Source organism: Apteryx rowi, unplaced genomic scaffold (assembly GCF_003343035.1).
Source record: "Apteryx rowi isolate R43461 unplaced genomic scaffold, aptRow1 scaffold_905, whole genome shotgun sequence".
NCBI lineage: Eukaryota > Metazoa > Chordata > Aves > Apterygiformes > Apterygidae > Apteryx > Apteryx rowi.
In genome coordinates, this window is record NW_020451211.1 from 25,255 (window position 1) to 37,069 (window position 11,815).

Here is an 11,815-nt window from a genome sequence, read left to right on the forward strand (position 1 = left end):
TCAAAGCAAGCTTTGAAGAGAACACTCACTTAAGACAAAGCAGTTTTTTGTTAGGGGTTCAGACAGAACACCTCCAAAGGATGTCGGAAAAAGATATGCTTATCTAGACCACCATCAAAAGATAACAATTTTTTAAATAAAATAGATATTCTTGCAAACATTCATTTAGCGGGCATTTAAAAAAAAATCTTCTCAAATGCTTTGTTGGAATTCCTAAAAAAATAAATAAAAGTTGTTGATTTTAAGAAAGATGTCTGAACAAGAAAGGTCTGCTACCCAAACTCATTTGAATCTGTGGAATAGGTTTGATACAAGTGTGCGGTAGCTCTAAGCCCAACACTGGAGGGTGAACATTGCAAAACTGCATCCTGCCTCAGGCCTAAATACTCAGTATACCGAAAGAGACAAAAGGGGGAACAGCTACCTCAGCAGCCATGACTCAAAAAATGAGATTTTAAATAAAATTAATGCATAAAAAGATGAACGAACTCAAGTAGAACTGCCAGGGTTGTTTGAGGCTTTGTGCAGGGGATAGAGGGATGCAGGATAGAATCTGAGTAGAAAAAACATATATTTAAGTAATTTTCAAAAAACTTCAAAAGCAGTTACCTCAATTCTATCTTTACTAAGCACTCCAATGCAACAATACATTTTGTAAAATATACTTTGCTGATTATTATTGTAGTACCGCAGGTATACTCAACGTTGAGTAAAATTTTGCGGTCAAACCCAGGAATCAACTAGTTTATTAAGCATGAATAATATGTAATGTTTCCCTAAAATTACAGTACTTAAAAGCAAGTACAGTACAATTTCACACGGAATTGCAATTAAATCTGCAAACTAATTTACAATTTTAAATTCATTTAAAACAAGTCTGTAAAGGACACTACTTCTGTATTTATTATATAACAACGTGCACACTGTTCAAGTATCTTGCAGCATTAGAAGTCACTGAATTTATGGGTACAGGCTGATTTTAAAATCTCTCTATTTATGGTACTCTAACATATGGATTCCGCAGTAATAGCAGAAGAGAAAATGTAACATGCATTTAAAAAAAAACCAGTTTAATTAAAATTTAATCCTAACTGTACAATTAAATGGCACTGAAGAGCCACAGGCTTATGTTCCTCAACAGTGTACAACAGTATACAATACACACTCAACCTCCCCTCAGACTTAACACAAGCTTTTTCTCAAAATACACACAAATCTTTAGTGCAGTTAAAATTTCCCAGATTTATATCACAGATAAGCAGCCTTCCATAATGAATAATGTAACGTGTTCAAATCCATCATTCAAAACACCAAAATAAAACTAAATCTTTCTCTTGTATAGAGATGACGCACCAGCAACACCCTGAATATTTTGTGATTCCACAGCTGCAGATTTTCCATAAAAATCCATTCCTTACACTATGAATTCTATTTTTTCATAAAAAAATTATGTCATTATGGTTGCCAAAAAAAAAAAAAAAACCTAACTGTCACTTCCCTACAAAAAGCCTAAGCAATAAGCTCTGACAGGTGTGACTTGCTCCATTTATCTCAATAAAAGCCTCATGGGCTCCATTATTACACAGCTGCATATTTTGTCCTTCTTCCAAGATGCTGGAATTTGTTATTTTCCAACAGAAAAAAAGATGTCATTTTGAAGCACTACACTCTCGCATCTTGTTTTGTCTTTCTGCCTTAGCAGAACTCGCATGACACTGCTGCCTACTTTTCAGATTTTTCCCCCAGAGAGCGAAAGAGAGATTGCCGGCAGAGTCCAGCTGGTCGTCAGGGCAACAGAAGCAGGTGGGTCACCCTCCTTTAAAAAACTCAGGGACAGCTAAGCACTGAAGACTGTCAGAGAGAAAATATTTAATGTGACCGCATATTGCCTGTTTCCCTGGCACAAAAAAAAAAAAGGAATGATTAATATTACTTAGAGAGTTTGCCTGCAGAAACTGAGCCACAGCGAGTAAAGCCATACTTCTTCGACAGTACAATTTAAGCTAAAAAATAATCGCTGTTAGCAATCAATAATATTATTAGTAACAAGTCTCACCTATGTCTAAGGATGGCAATGAGGGAGCTTCAGCAGATATTTGGCCAGGTAGTGGAATTTATTTTTTACTACAACAGAATTTTTTTCTACTCAGCATCTGCAGTAAGAACACTGTCTAGTAAATCAAACTCTAAGCTGACTAAACCTCCTTATACGGCATTGAAAAAAAGGAAATGTAATCACTCTTTGAGAGATACTTCTTTAGAAGTATATTGAAACAGAAGAGGAAGGAGTGTAGCCTGTATAAAAATACGATATTAAGAAGGATTTGCCAGCTTACCTCCTCATATATATTTTTAATATTGTTTTCATGTACCACTCTGGCTGTTACTGCCAATGAACTCAAACATTAAGTTCTTTCCAGTCAAGAGCCTTGTCAACTCAAAGCCTTCTGAGGGGCTGGAGTAACAGGAAATCCATATTAATGCAAACGCCTGGCCTTGTCCAAGCAGCTCCCTGGCCTTACTGCTAAGCATCAACCTCATCTGACTCTGCTTAGAATACTGGGAGAATTCTCTCTCAATTTTTTAGATGCTGCTTTATAAACATGCCAATATACTCATCTCTAAGCTAATGCCTTTTGATGTCACACGTAGCTAACTACACATACTAAGTTCTAGTGAGAACTGTGGGAACTGTTCAGAATTAATCTGTATTTTAGTTTGCTGATTTGGAGGTTTTTTGAGGTAAGAGGAAGGTTGATTTTTAGCAAGAGAATTCAAGACCACCTTCAAGGCTTTATAAGTTAATTGAAACCTTACGTTAATTATTCAAGTTCTTTCAATAAAATTGAAATAGATATTAAAATAATTTCATGATTTTCTGTTTTTTCTCAATAAATGTTTTGGAATGATTTTTTTTTTAACTTATTTCTAGTACCTAATTTCTTAGCAGTAACACGAATACTTTTTTGTCAGTTCACAGGGCAGTGTTGTCAGTAATGGTACCTACGACTGTAGGAAGTTTTAGTGGAACCAGAAGGAAGACAGAAAAGAATGCATCTTGAGGGGATACAGAAGGTTTGTAGCAGCTGGGAGGTAAGCTGGGTGAGAGAATTTGTCCAAAAAACAGTGCTGAGATTAGAGGAACAGCTGTTCAAATGGAGAGGCAGGAAATAAGAGCTGGCAACTGTGAAAGTTGTATAGAGGTAGTTCAATATACAGAGAAGATTAGAGCTTTTTCAAGACAGGAATGTCAAAAAAGACAAAGAGGAGAAGAGATTCGGTGAGAGAGAGAAAAGCTAGATGTGGCAGAATGATAAGGAAAACTCATATCCAACAGGGAATGTTTTAAGAGTCACTAAGTATTTAAAAACGGAGTGTCTGATTACAATAAGAGATGCTGGTACTTGGGCCCTTTTTCCACAAGAGTATGCTTTTTATTAGTATTCTACTGTGCAAGAGTTAAATTAAAGATAAGCTTCAGCATCTGGGGAGGGAGGTACATATACATCCAGATGCTTCCTTTAGTTGTGTTGTACTGCGCAACACATTTAGTTTTCAAGATTATCTTCACTTAACATCAGTCAGAGTTATTGCTGCCAGCTATTAGTGCTGTGCTGGCTCTCAGTGATGTGAGCTTGTGACCACCAGAGGGTTGTTTGTTTTAAGTATATCTGGCCGTGATGGGCCTAGTAACGCATGATGTGCCCCCTGCCAGGCAGGCAGCAACAACACGCTTGCAGCAGAAAGGAAGTCCTGGTTGTACAGTGAGCTTATCCAGGACTGAGGGCAAAGGGAGACAAGGAGGGAACACTGTGAGTGTTGGGGGAAGGAGGAGAAGGGAAAACCAAAATAAAGATATTTCACAAAAGCAGCACTTTGTAAATGGTTATGAGAATAAGGCTCCCCAGGAAAATTTCCTTTTTGAAATGCTTTAAAAAAAAAAGTACTAAATTCTTTATTCCCTTATTTCTGAAAAAAAGTTATTCTGTTTGCAAAAAATAAGGCTCAAGACTGGAAAAAACACTTAGACCCATAGTTTGATTAAAAAAAGATAACATCAGRTAAGTCTATGGAGAAAACTACAATCAATAGATGCAATATATTCTACAGTACTTTATCGAAACAAACTAATTACAAGACAGATCCAGATAAATGTGAGAACTTTTTTCTACAACTTTTATATCATAATTAAATCAGACAGCCAACTGGCATAAACTTGTCTTCAGTTATGTCACCATATCACCAGTATCAAATGACACTTGTCAGAGATACTTGTCAATAACTAACATTATTACTGAACAGAAGTTGAGATGACAAGTGAAATTAAACATTATGAACCCTCTGCTGTTTCAAACGTCTTTGGAAATATTTGTTTATCACTTGAATTTACAGCAATATCAGTAGCAACATTTCTACTCTTAATCCATCCTTAAGTTTGACAAGAAAAAAAAAACAGTAATAGAGCACAGTGATGGGAAATAGAGTACTGGGAGACAAATAAAATCCCTGTTTTGATAGTTTGAAGGGGGGGGGGGTCCGCATTTAGGATTTTGAGAGTTGATATTGCATTAGTGGGGAAGGGGATGAATGGCCTTCCACTGTCCTGTTTCCACTACAGTGGAGAATAAAGGATCAGTTCATACAGCAGCACTATCACCACAGAAATCTCATGTCACAAGCAGGAACAGAGCTGCCAAGAGAAATTTCAGTTTATGGCTCTAATCAAGGTGAATATGTTTTAGATCTTGTACACAATTGTGTACTTTTAGCTATTGAGCTGAAAGAAGAAAAAAACGGAAACTACACCTAAAGCATAAATTAGAAATAACGCTTTCAAATACTTGACAAGATTTAAGTTAATSTGTTTTATAAAAGTGGATTGAAATTGAGGCCTTGGAAGGTAAACTATTGTTACTTGTTAAGTCTTATACATAGTACACATCAGCCACTCCTTTATCATTCATAGGATAATTATCTGCAGCCACTATTTATGATTTTTGAATTATTATGATGTTTATGGCATCCTATTTTTATAGAATTCCTGACAGAACTTTCTGTATAGATGCGGAACAAAAACAACAACAAAAAATATTTAACCACTAGCTTAGCTAAGCTAACATATTAGCCATACAGTCATTGTCTTGTTCCCATCTAATACACAAACAGAGCAAACCTGTCAACAGCAGGTATTTTCTATATCAATCTGATGATACAAAATAAGAAACAGAAAAAAATGGAAACTCAGGAGATTTGAGGAGTTCCTACAGAAAACAATTACAATTCTAGCAACTGTTTCCTTACTCTGTTTTATTATTATACTATGGTTTACTAGAAGCTAACTGGCAATTATGGAACAGTATTTTGTTTCTCACTTCTACTGACAAGTAGAACGTTCAAGTAGAACAAAGAAAACATCTAAAAATGTTGCTGAATACTTATGAAAAATATTCTTGAAGAGAATGCTGTTCAAACAGGTTGCTTTAATTAAAAAAAAATAAAAGCTCAGAGAACCTCACTGGTAAAATAAAAATCAAATCTAATTAAGTTTTGAAACTTGGCTGTGAAAACAGTGATAATATATGCCTAATTATTGAAAGTTTGATCAGTTTTCCCCATTTTGTTGTACACAGTTCTACACTATTTTGTCTGTTTCTCTTCAGTTGTAAAGGAAATTAGGCTTTCCTATTCCACACATTCCAATTCTATCATTTCAAGCCAAAATGCATATTCCTTCATCCTAGTTACTGTTTAACTGGTTTGAATTCCGCACTTACAGGAAATCAGCAGCTAAGAAATTCTGTACAAAATCATGATCCTGTTAAATTTAATAAGAGTCTTACCACTGGCTTTAGTGAGGCCTGAATTTCATCTTTAGAGTAACAGCATCCTGTTAGAATAGGATTTTTATGATGTGCATAAATTTGATTGCCTGACAGCTGACTATTGTCCCCTTGGGACCCTGTAAGCATGGCTGAGCAGAATTTTAAATATGCATAAACAAATAAGAATCTCTCACTGACTTAATGCAAGATATTAGCTCTGATGTATAACATATCCGTAACTGGAAAGCTAGTTATGAATGAGATTGACTGATGCCAAATTCCAGGGTGTAACAAGAATATTTGTATAAAATAACAAATAATAATCTTCACCACCATTGGTAGAACATTTAGTAGAGGCGTTGGGAAGGCAAGAGATTTTCTAAAACACAGGCTTCTTATATTTGTTTTTCTATTGACCAGGTGAAATATGTTATGCATCAGAAATGTTATGATTGTCATTCAATCTTCTGTTATCCTGACTCATTCAGTGAAAAAGACAAATAACTTTGCAGTCACAGTCAGGATTTAGGATTATATACAATACTTAAAAGTTTTATCATGAGTAGCAAGTTCACAGAGGTAACAGTATGACATTCTCCTTAATCCAAATGGTAAAGAAAGAAGAAAAAAAACCTTGAAGAAAGCCTATAGAAAAGCTACAAGAATCATCAGAGGTCAAAACGTGACATGATCTAGAGGAAAAAGCTGAAAGAATTGGGATTGTTCAGTCAGGAGAAGATGCAGATCAAATACGATAACTGTGCAGTTACTTGACAGACAGCTGACACCAATCATTGGTGACTTGGACAAGAAATACTGGGATAAACTCGAGTGAATATACTCTAGGTTAACCTTAGGTGGAAAAGGTCCTTCCAGGAAGAATACTTTTACTGATGATAACCTCATCAGCCAGAGTGAAGCATTTCTGATGCTTGTCCAACCCGTTCTTAACAATCATCAGTAATGAAGATTCCACAGGTAGTTTATTCCAGTATTTAACCATTTTTGCTATGGAGAGTTTCTACACGTAATTTAGTCTACCTTGCCCTAACTTAAATCCACCACTCATTGTCCTACCTACTGCAGTGAACATGAGTATATGAACAATATTGCACTGAATAATGAAAGTCAGTTCCTTCTTTACACATAGTTCATGCTTTCTAGACTTCTGATCATTTCCATTGCTTTCTTTTGAACTTTCTTTCTAAAGAAAATTTATCTACTACTTTTTTTAATGTGTGGAATCCCAAAATGGACAAAGTGTTCCAGTTAAAGTGTTATCAGCACTGAATAGGATAATTATTTTGCTTGCTTTATTGTTATTTCTATTTATAGAACCCTGGACAGCGTTTGTCTTTCCCACAATGACATAACAAAATACCCTTGCCTCCTGTTCAGCTTGTGATCTACTATAATGCACACGTTTTTCTCCAGCACTGCTAACCTTCATTCTCCATCTTACATTTTTATTGTTGATCCTTCCTACTTAAATGAAAACTTCTGCATTTTTTTTCTTATTGAATTGCTCTCCAGTTTGACAGTGGGCAACAGGTGAATATTCTGTGTGTATAATTTTGTGAACAATTACATACCTTCCTAACACTATATCTAGTCTACATCTGCTTAGCTTGTTTATGAGAATGTTGTGTCAGGTACTGTCAGGAGACATAGATACGATATCTACTGCTTCTCTCCTATCCACAAGGCCTGCTACTGTGCTCTAGGAGGAAAATAAATAGGTTTGAAATAACTCATTCTTGATGAATCTCTTGACTCATTTTCTGTTAGGAAAAAATCATTTCAGAGTAGCTAATGTGCTGTATATTCACACTAGCAGTTACTTCACAATAGCTTCCCTGTGTGCACAAATTCTAAGCTGCAAGTCACAAGAGAAAGCAAACCACAGTACAAGCAGACATAGGTTGTAATATGCAAATACTATTTGAAAGATGCTTTTGAACACAGCAGTTGCCTTTTATTCAAAAGGTAAAATGCTGTGGGGGAGAGGAGGAACAGGGAGAAGAGAATATGTTCACCTTCTCTCCAAAATGCATCATCTCTGAACTTTGTTGATTTTTTTTTTTTAAGGTAAAATGCAGCTAATGCAGCAGGCTTCTCTGCTGCAGAAGTGATGCCCAATTGCTTGCTCTGAGGCTGGTTCATAATATCTAAGACTAAGATATCTTTCAGTTCAGTGTTCTCCAAATATATTGAACCCCCAAACCTGTATTTCTAAAGTGTTGCTCAATAGATACAGCTACAGCACTCTTTACTGAGACCTATTGTCAATTAAGCACCATCTTCCTGACGTAAAACAAACCTGTAAAGTTGCCTCACATCTTCGATTTATTTTCCTCAAATAGCCCCATCAGAAAACAAACTTGCCTATCTTTATGATGCATGGTAAAGCTCCTCTACTTTCACAGCCCTTGGGCCATCTGAGTTAAAACATGAACACCTGAAAGAGGAAAACAGCTGCTAATTTGTTGAGTGATTTGATGAATGTTTGGTAAGGCTCATCTCAATCTTTTTTCTGTGTATATATATTCTCCATTTTTAAGTTATGGAGAAAGTGTGTTTTCTTTTTGTGTACATTTGAGGAAAGAAACAAAAGTAAAAGTAGTAGAAAAATTACACAAAATTTATTTCAGAATTTGTTTTCTTAAGAATTAGATTACTATTACAAAACTATTGCCACTATTAATGTTTCAGTTTTGGGCTGTTTCACCAATTTAGTGTTTTTGTCACACACAAAATCTAAGATGTCTATATTCTCTCACCATAGAAATATCATGAAGAGCATCATTTTAATTTAGCAAAATCACTGCTGCCCCATAAACTTACCTCTTTTGGCATGAAGGACAATGAACACTGCAAAGCTGACTTTCCCTCTAAGTTCACCAAATACAAATAAGGTTTCAAAGGAGAGCAGTCAACCTCTGTTAAACAAAATTCAGAATTGTTACAGATGTTATTACACTATCTATCAACCCTGCTTTTGGTGCTGTAATAGTTGCAGCACTTCAAACTCATTTCCAACATAATGTATATATGCATTTCCATGGTAAGTATTTCTCAGTAAGTTACAACTGAATATAATATTTCTAATGAGCATTTTGGCAGTAATCTTGAGAAGTGTTTCCCACCAGCAATATCAATGAAAGTCACCAGTTTGGGAGCACAGAATCTTTGAGGGGAAAAAAAAACTTTTAATTTATTCTTGAGTGAACATGTTAGGCAAAAATTGTTAACTAAATAATGAAAACTAATACTACAGGCCGAAAACATTTGGTTGAAACACTGTTTTTCTGAATGACTTTCAGGCCTCATCTACACTAGAGAGTTTACCAATAAAGCTTGCTTCATTTTGCAGGTATTCATGTTCACTTTTAAGACCTACTGGCAGAAGCACAGATTTCCAATACATAAGTAAAATTCCTCCCAGACGGCAACACCTGTCGGAACGCCACATTACTTGTTTCAAGCACAAACTCTGATTTAAAAATAATTTGCAATGAGTCTATTCCCATACTAGCTACTTGCCTGTCGTAGACAGAATCTTACAGTTCTCATTGAAGTTACAATGGCTAACTAGAAGCCCATACCTTCCCTTGAAAACCTACCGCATGGTAAGATAACGCCTCTACTCTTGTCAGATTGTTTTTTGTCATCATCCACATATGGTTCTACATAAAGATATAATTATATATTACAATACTGTTTTATACAAGAAAAAGTACTGATTTCACGAGCTTACAAGGACAAGAAGCCATATAATAATAATTGCAGAATTCTCTCAGGAATAAAGATGTTTGAACATAGCAAAGGAGATACCAGCACTGAAGTACAAAAGGGATGAGCAACGACAATTGAAGGATAAGAAACTGCAGAAGCCCTAGCAAGAAATAAAGAACAGCAATCAAATGCCTCATGTTGCCCCAATATTATTCTGAGTCAGGCATCATGTAGAGCCCAGGTTCCATGATTAAAGATGCCTTGCGGCATTTAGAAAAAGGAACCCCAAACCCTCATATGATCATGAATTTACTGAAATAAGCTTCACTCCATATCAAAATAGTGGGAAAAAGTCCATGAATAGGTAATAAATATAGTTCTTTTTTTATTTTAACTGGGGAGAGAGTATTCAGAGGCTGAGTAAGTTATTTCACATGCCTTAAGAGCTAGGCAAAAATAAGGAGGAAAAAAAAAACACACACACACACACACACACACACACAAACCTCTTTCTATCGGCAACCTGACGCTTTCCAAATGCTTGCTTTTGGCAAATGTCATTTTACAGGCAAAATGTCCCTCCTGAATTTATATTAAAGAGTACTTCTAAAAGAATTCTTTTAGGTTTTCTGTAAATGGGTAAATCAGTAAAATTTGTACAACATTAATTAGCACCATCCTATTCTTTAGTTCATGAAAATTATGTTCTAGCAAAAGCAAATACCTGAATGATCGTTAACGTTCAGTTTAAAATCCTTGTACTTGGATAAATCAAACTCCACACTGGTACCTGACTGTTTTTTGTTCTGCAGCAAAAATGGAATTGATTTTGTAGAACCAACATAAACACCATCAAAGTCAAATAGTTCCTGTAAGTATAAAGAAATAAATTAAGGACAGAGCATTATGAAGTCATGTATATAATTGAACAGTATATGAAAGATATTGTTCAGACATTCAGAATTTATAATGCATTAACCAGACACCTTAGTTAATCAATTGTCTTGCCTAACCCTTATTTTTAAAATCTTTCCAAGACATAAAAGATCACAGTTCAGAATTCAACAAAGGAGTCCAAGTACACCATCGACAAAGCTCTCCTCATTCAGTAAATATGTTGCTTCCTTTCCCCCTTCTTGTATTTTTCCCTTTGGCTACCTTAAAGAAATCCTCTCCCTTTTAATGCATTTTTTTTCTAGACTGTCAATTTCAATGGTTAAAGCTGTCAGCTGTCATTTAGTTTAACTATCACATTTGCATTAAGTTTTTAATTTCTCTTCGTAAGTTTGATATTTTTCAAATGAAGTTCACATAGGAAAAAATGGAAAATATTTAGTAGGGATGAGCCACTTTGACATCTAAATAAAGCAAAATACTACCAATCATACCAACAGATACAATAAAAATACTTCATACTTACCACACTGATGTTTATTTCAGGGGTCTCTACACATCCAGTAATCCTAAGCACAAGTACTCCTGAGTTTCGCACTGCTACCTAAGCGATTGGAGAACAGTATGATTGTTGACAAGGTCATTTTAACATTACCATCTCGCTAAGTTAGTTGTAATTACATTAAAGCTTAAAAAAAATAGACAGTGGAGAGTATATTATTCAGCATAATTTCTCATGAAAATAACTCTTCCCTTATAACGTAATTCTGCTATGAAAATATAATGAGGTATAGAAAATGTTGTTTCATTTCCTGTAATGTGCAATTGCAGATTTCACTGAAATATGGATTCAAAGGAGAACAAGTAGTGCCTCTATGGCACACCAAGTCTGAACAGCAATTTCCACTGATAAAAGAAAAGTAGATTCAGGAAAGATCAGTCTTTTGCAGACAAAAATAATGCTGCAGGAAGCAGTATCACTAGAAGGAACAATTTTCTGTAGCAGGAAAACGCTGAGTAGATAGGTAATACCTATTCAACAGCAGTGAGAACTGAGAAGTACACCTGAAGACAAGTTGCTTGTGAGAGGTACTGGTAGAAAGACATAGATGCTGTTGTTCTGAGCAATGTTAAATCCATTTGTCAGAAGTGAAAGGAATAAATGAACACTAGGTTCAGGGTGCATAGGCAACACCAGAAGATGGAGAATCCAAGATTACAGTCAGAAAAGGTAGTAAAGATAAGCCATATGATAATATTCTCCCCATGCCCTGCCCTTATCTGACCACCGGCAAGTTCAGCAAGTGCACATGCAGAATCCAAAACAGAATCACAGAATCACAGAATCGCTGAGGTTGGAAGGG

The 11,815-nt window shown here is 35.5% G+C and overlaps 1 protein-coding gene across 1 annotated transcript in view; it reads right to left on the reverse strand.

Annotated features, from left to right (window-relative positions):
* CFAP47 (cilia and flagella associated protein 47) overlaps nucleotides 1-11,815 on the reverse strand; it is a gene marked incomplete at its 3' end in the record, with an annotated part of 66,173 nt that overhangs the window by 19,270 nt on the left and 35,088 nt on the right. Inside the window, exons 19-21 of the mRNA XM_026091484.1 lie at nucleotides 10,978-11,055; nucleotides 10,282-10,426; nucleotides 8,667-8,761 (exon numbers count right to left, since the gene is read on the reverse strand). Of these exons, the coding sequence (XP_025947269.1) occupies nucleotides 8,667-8,761; nucleotides 10,282-10,426; nucleotides 10,978-11,055 (318 nt within the window). The remainder of the gene's footprint in view (nucleotides 1-8,666; nucleotides 8,762-10,281; nucleotides 10,427-10,977; nucleotides 11,056-11,815) is intronic.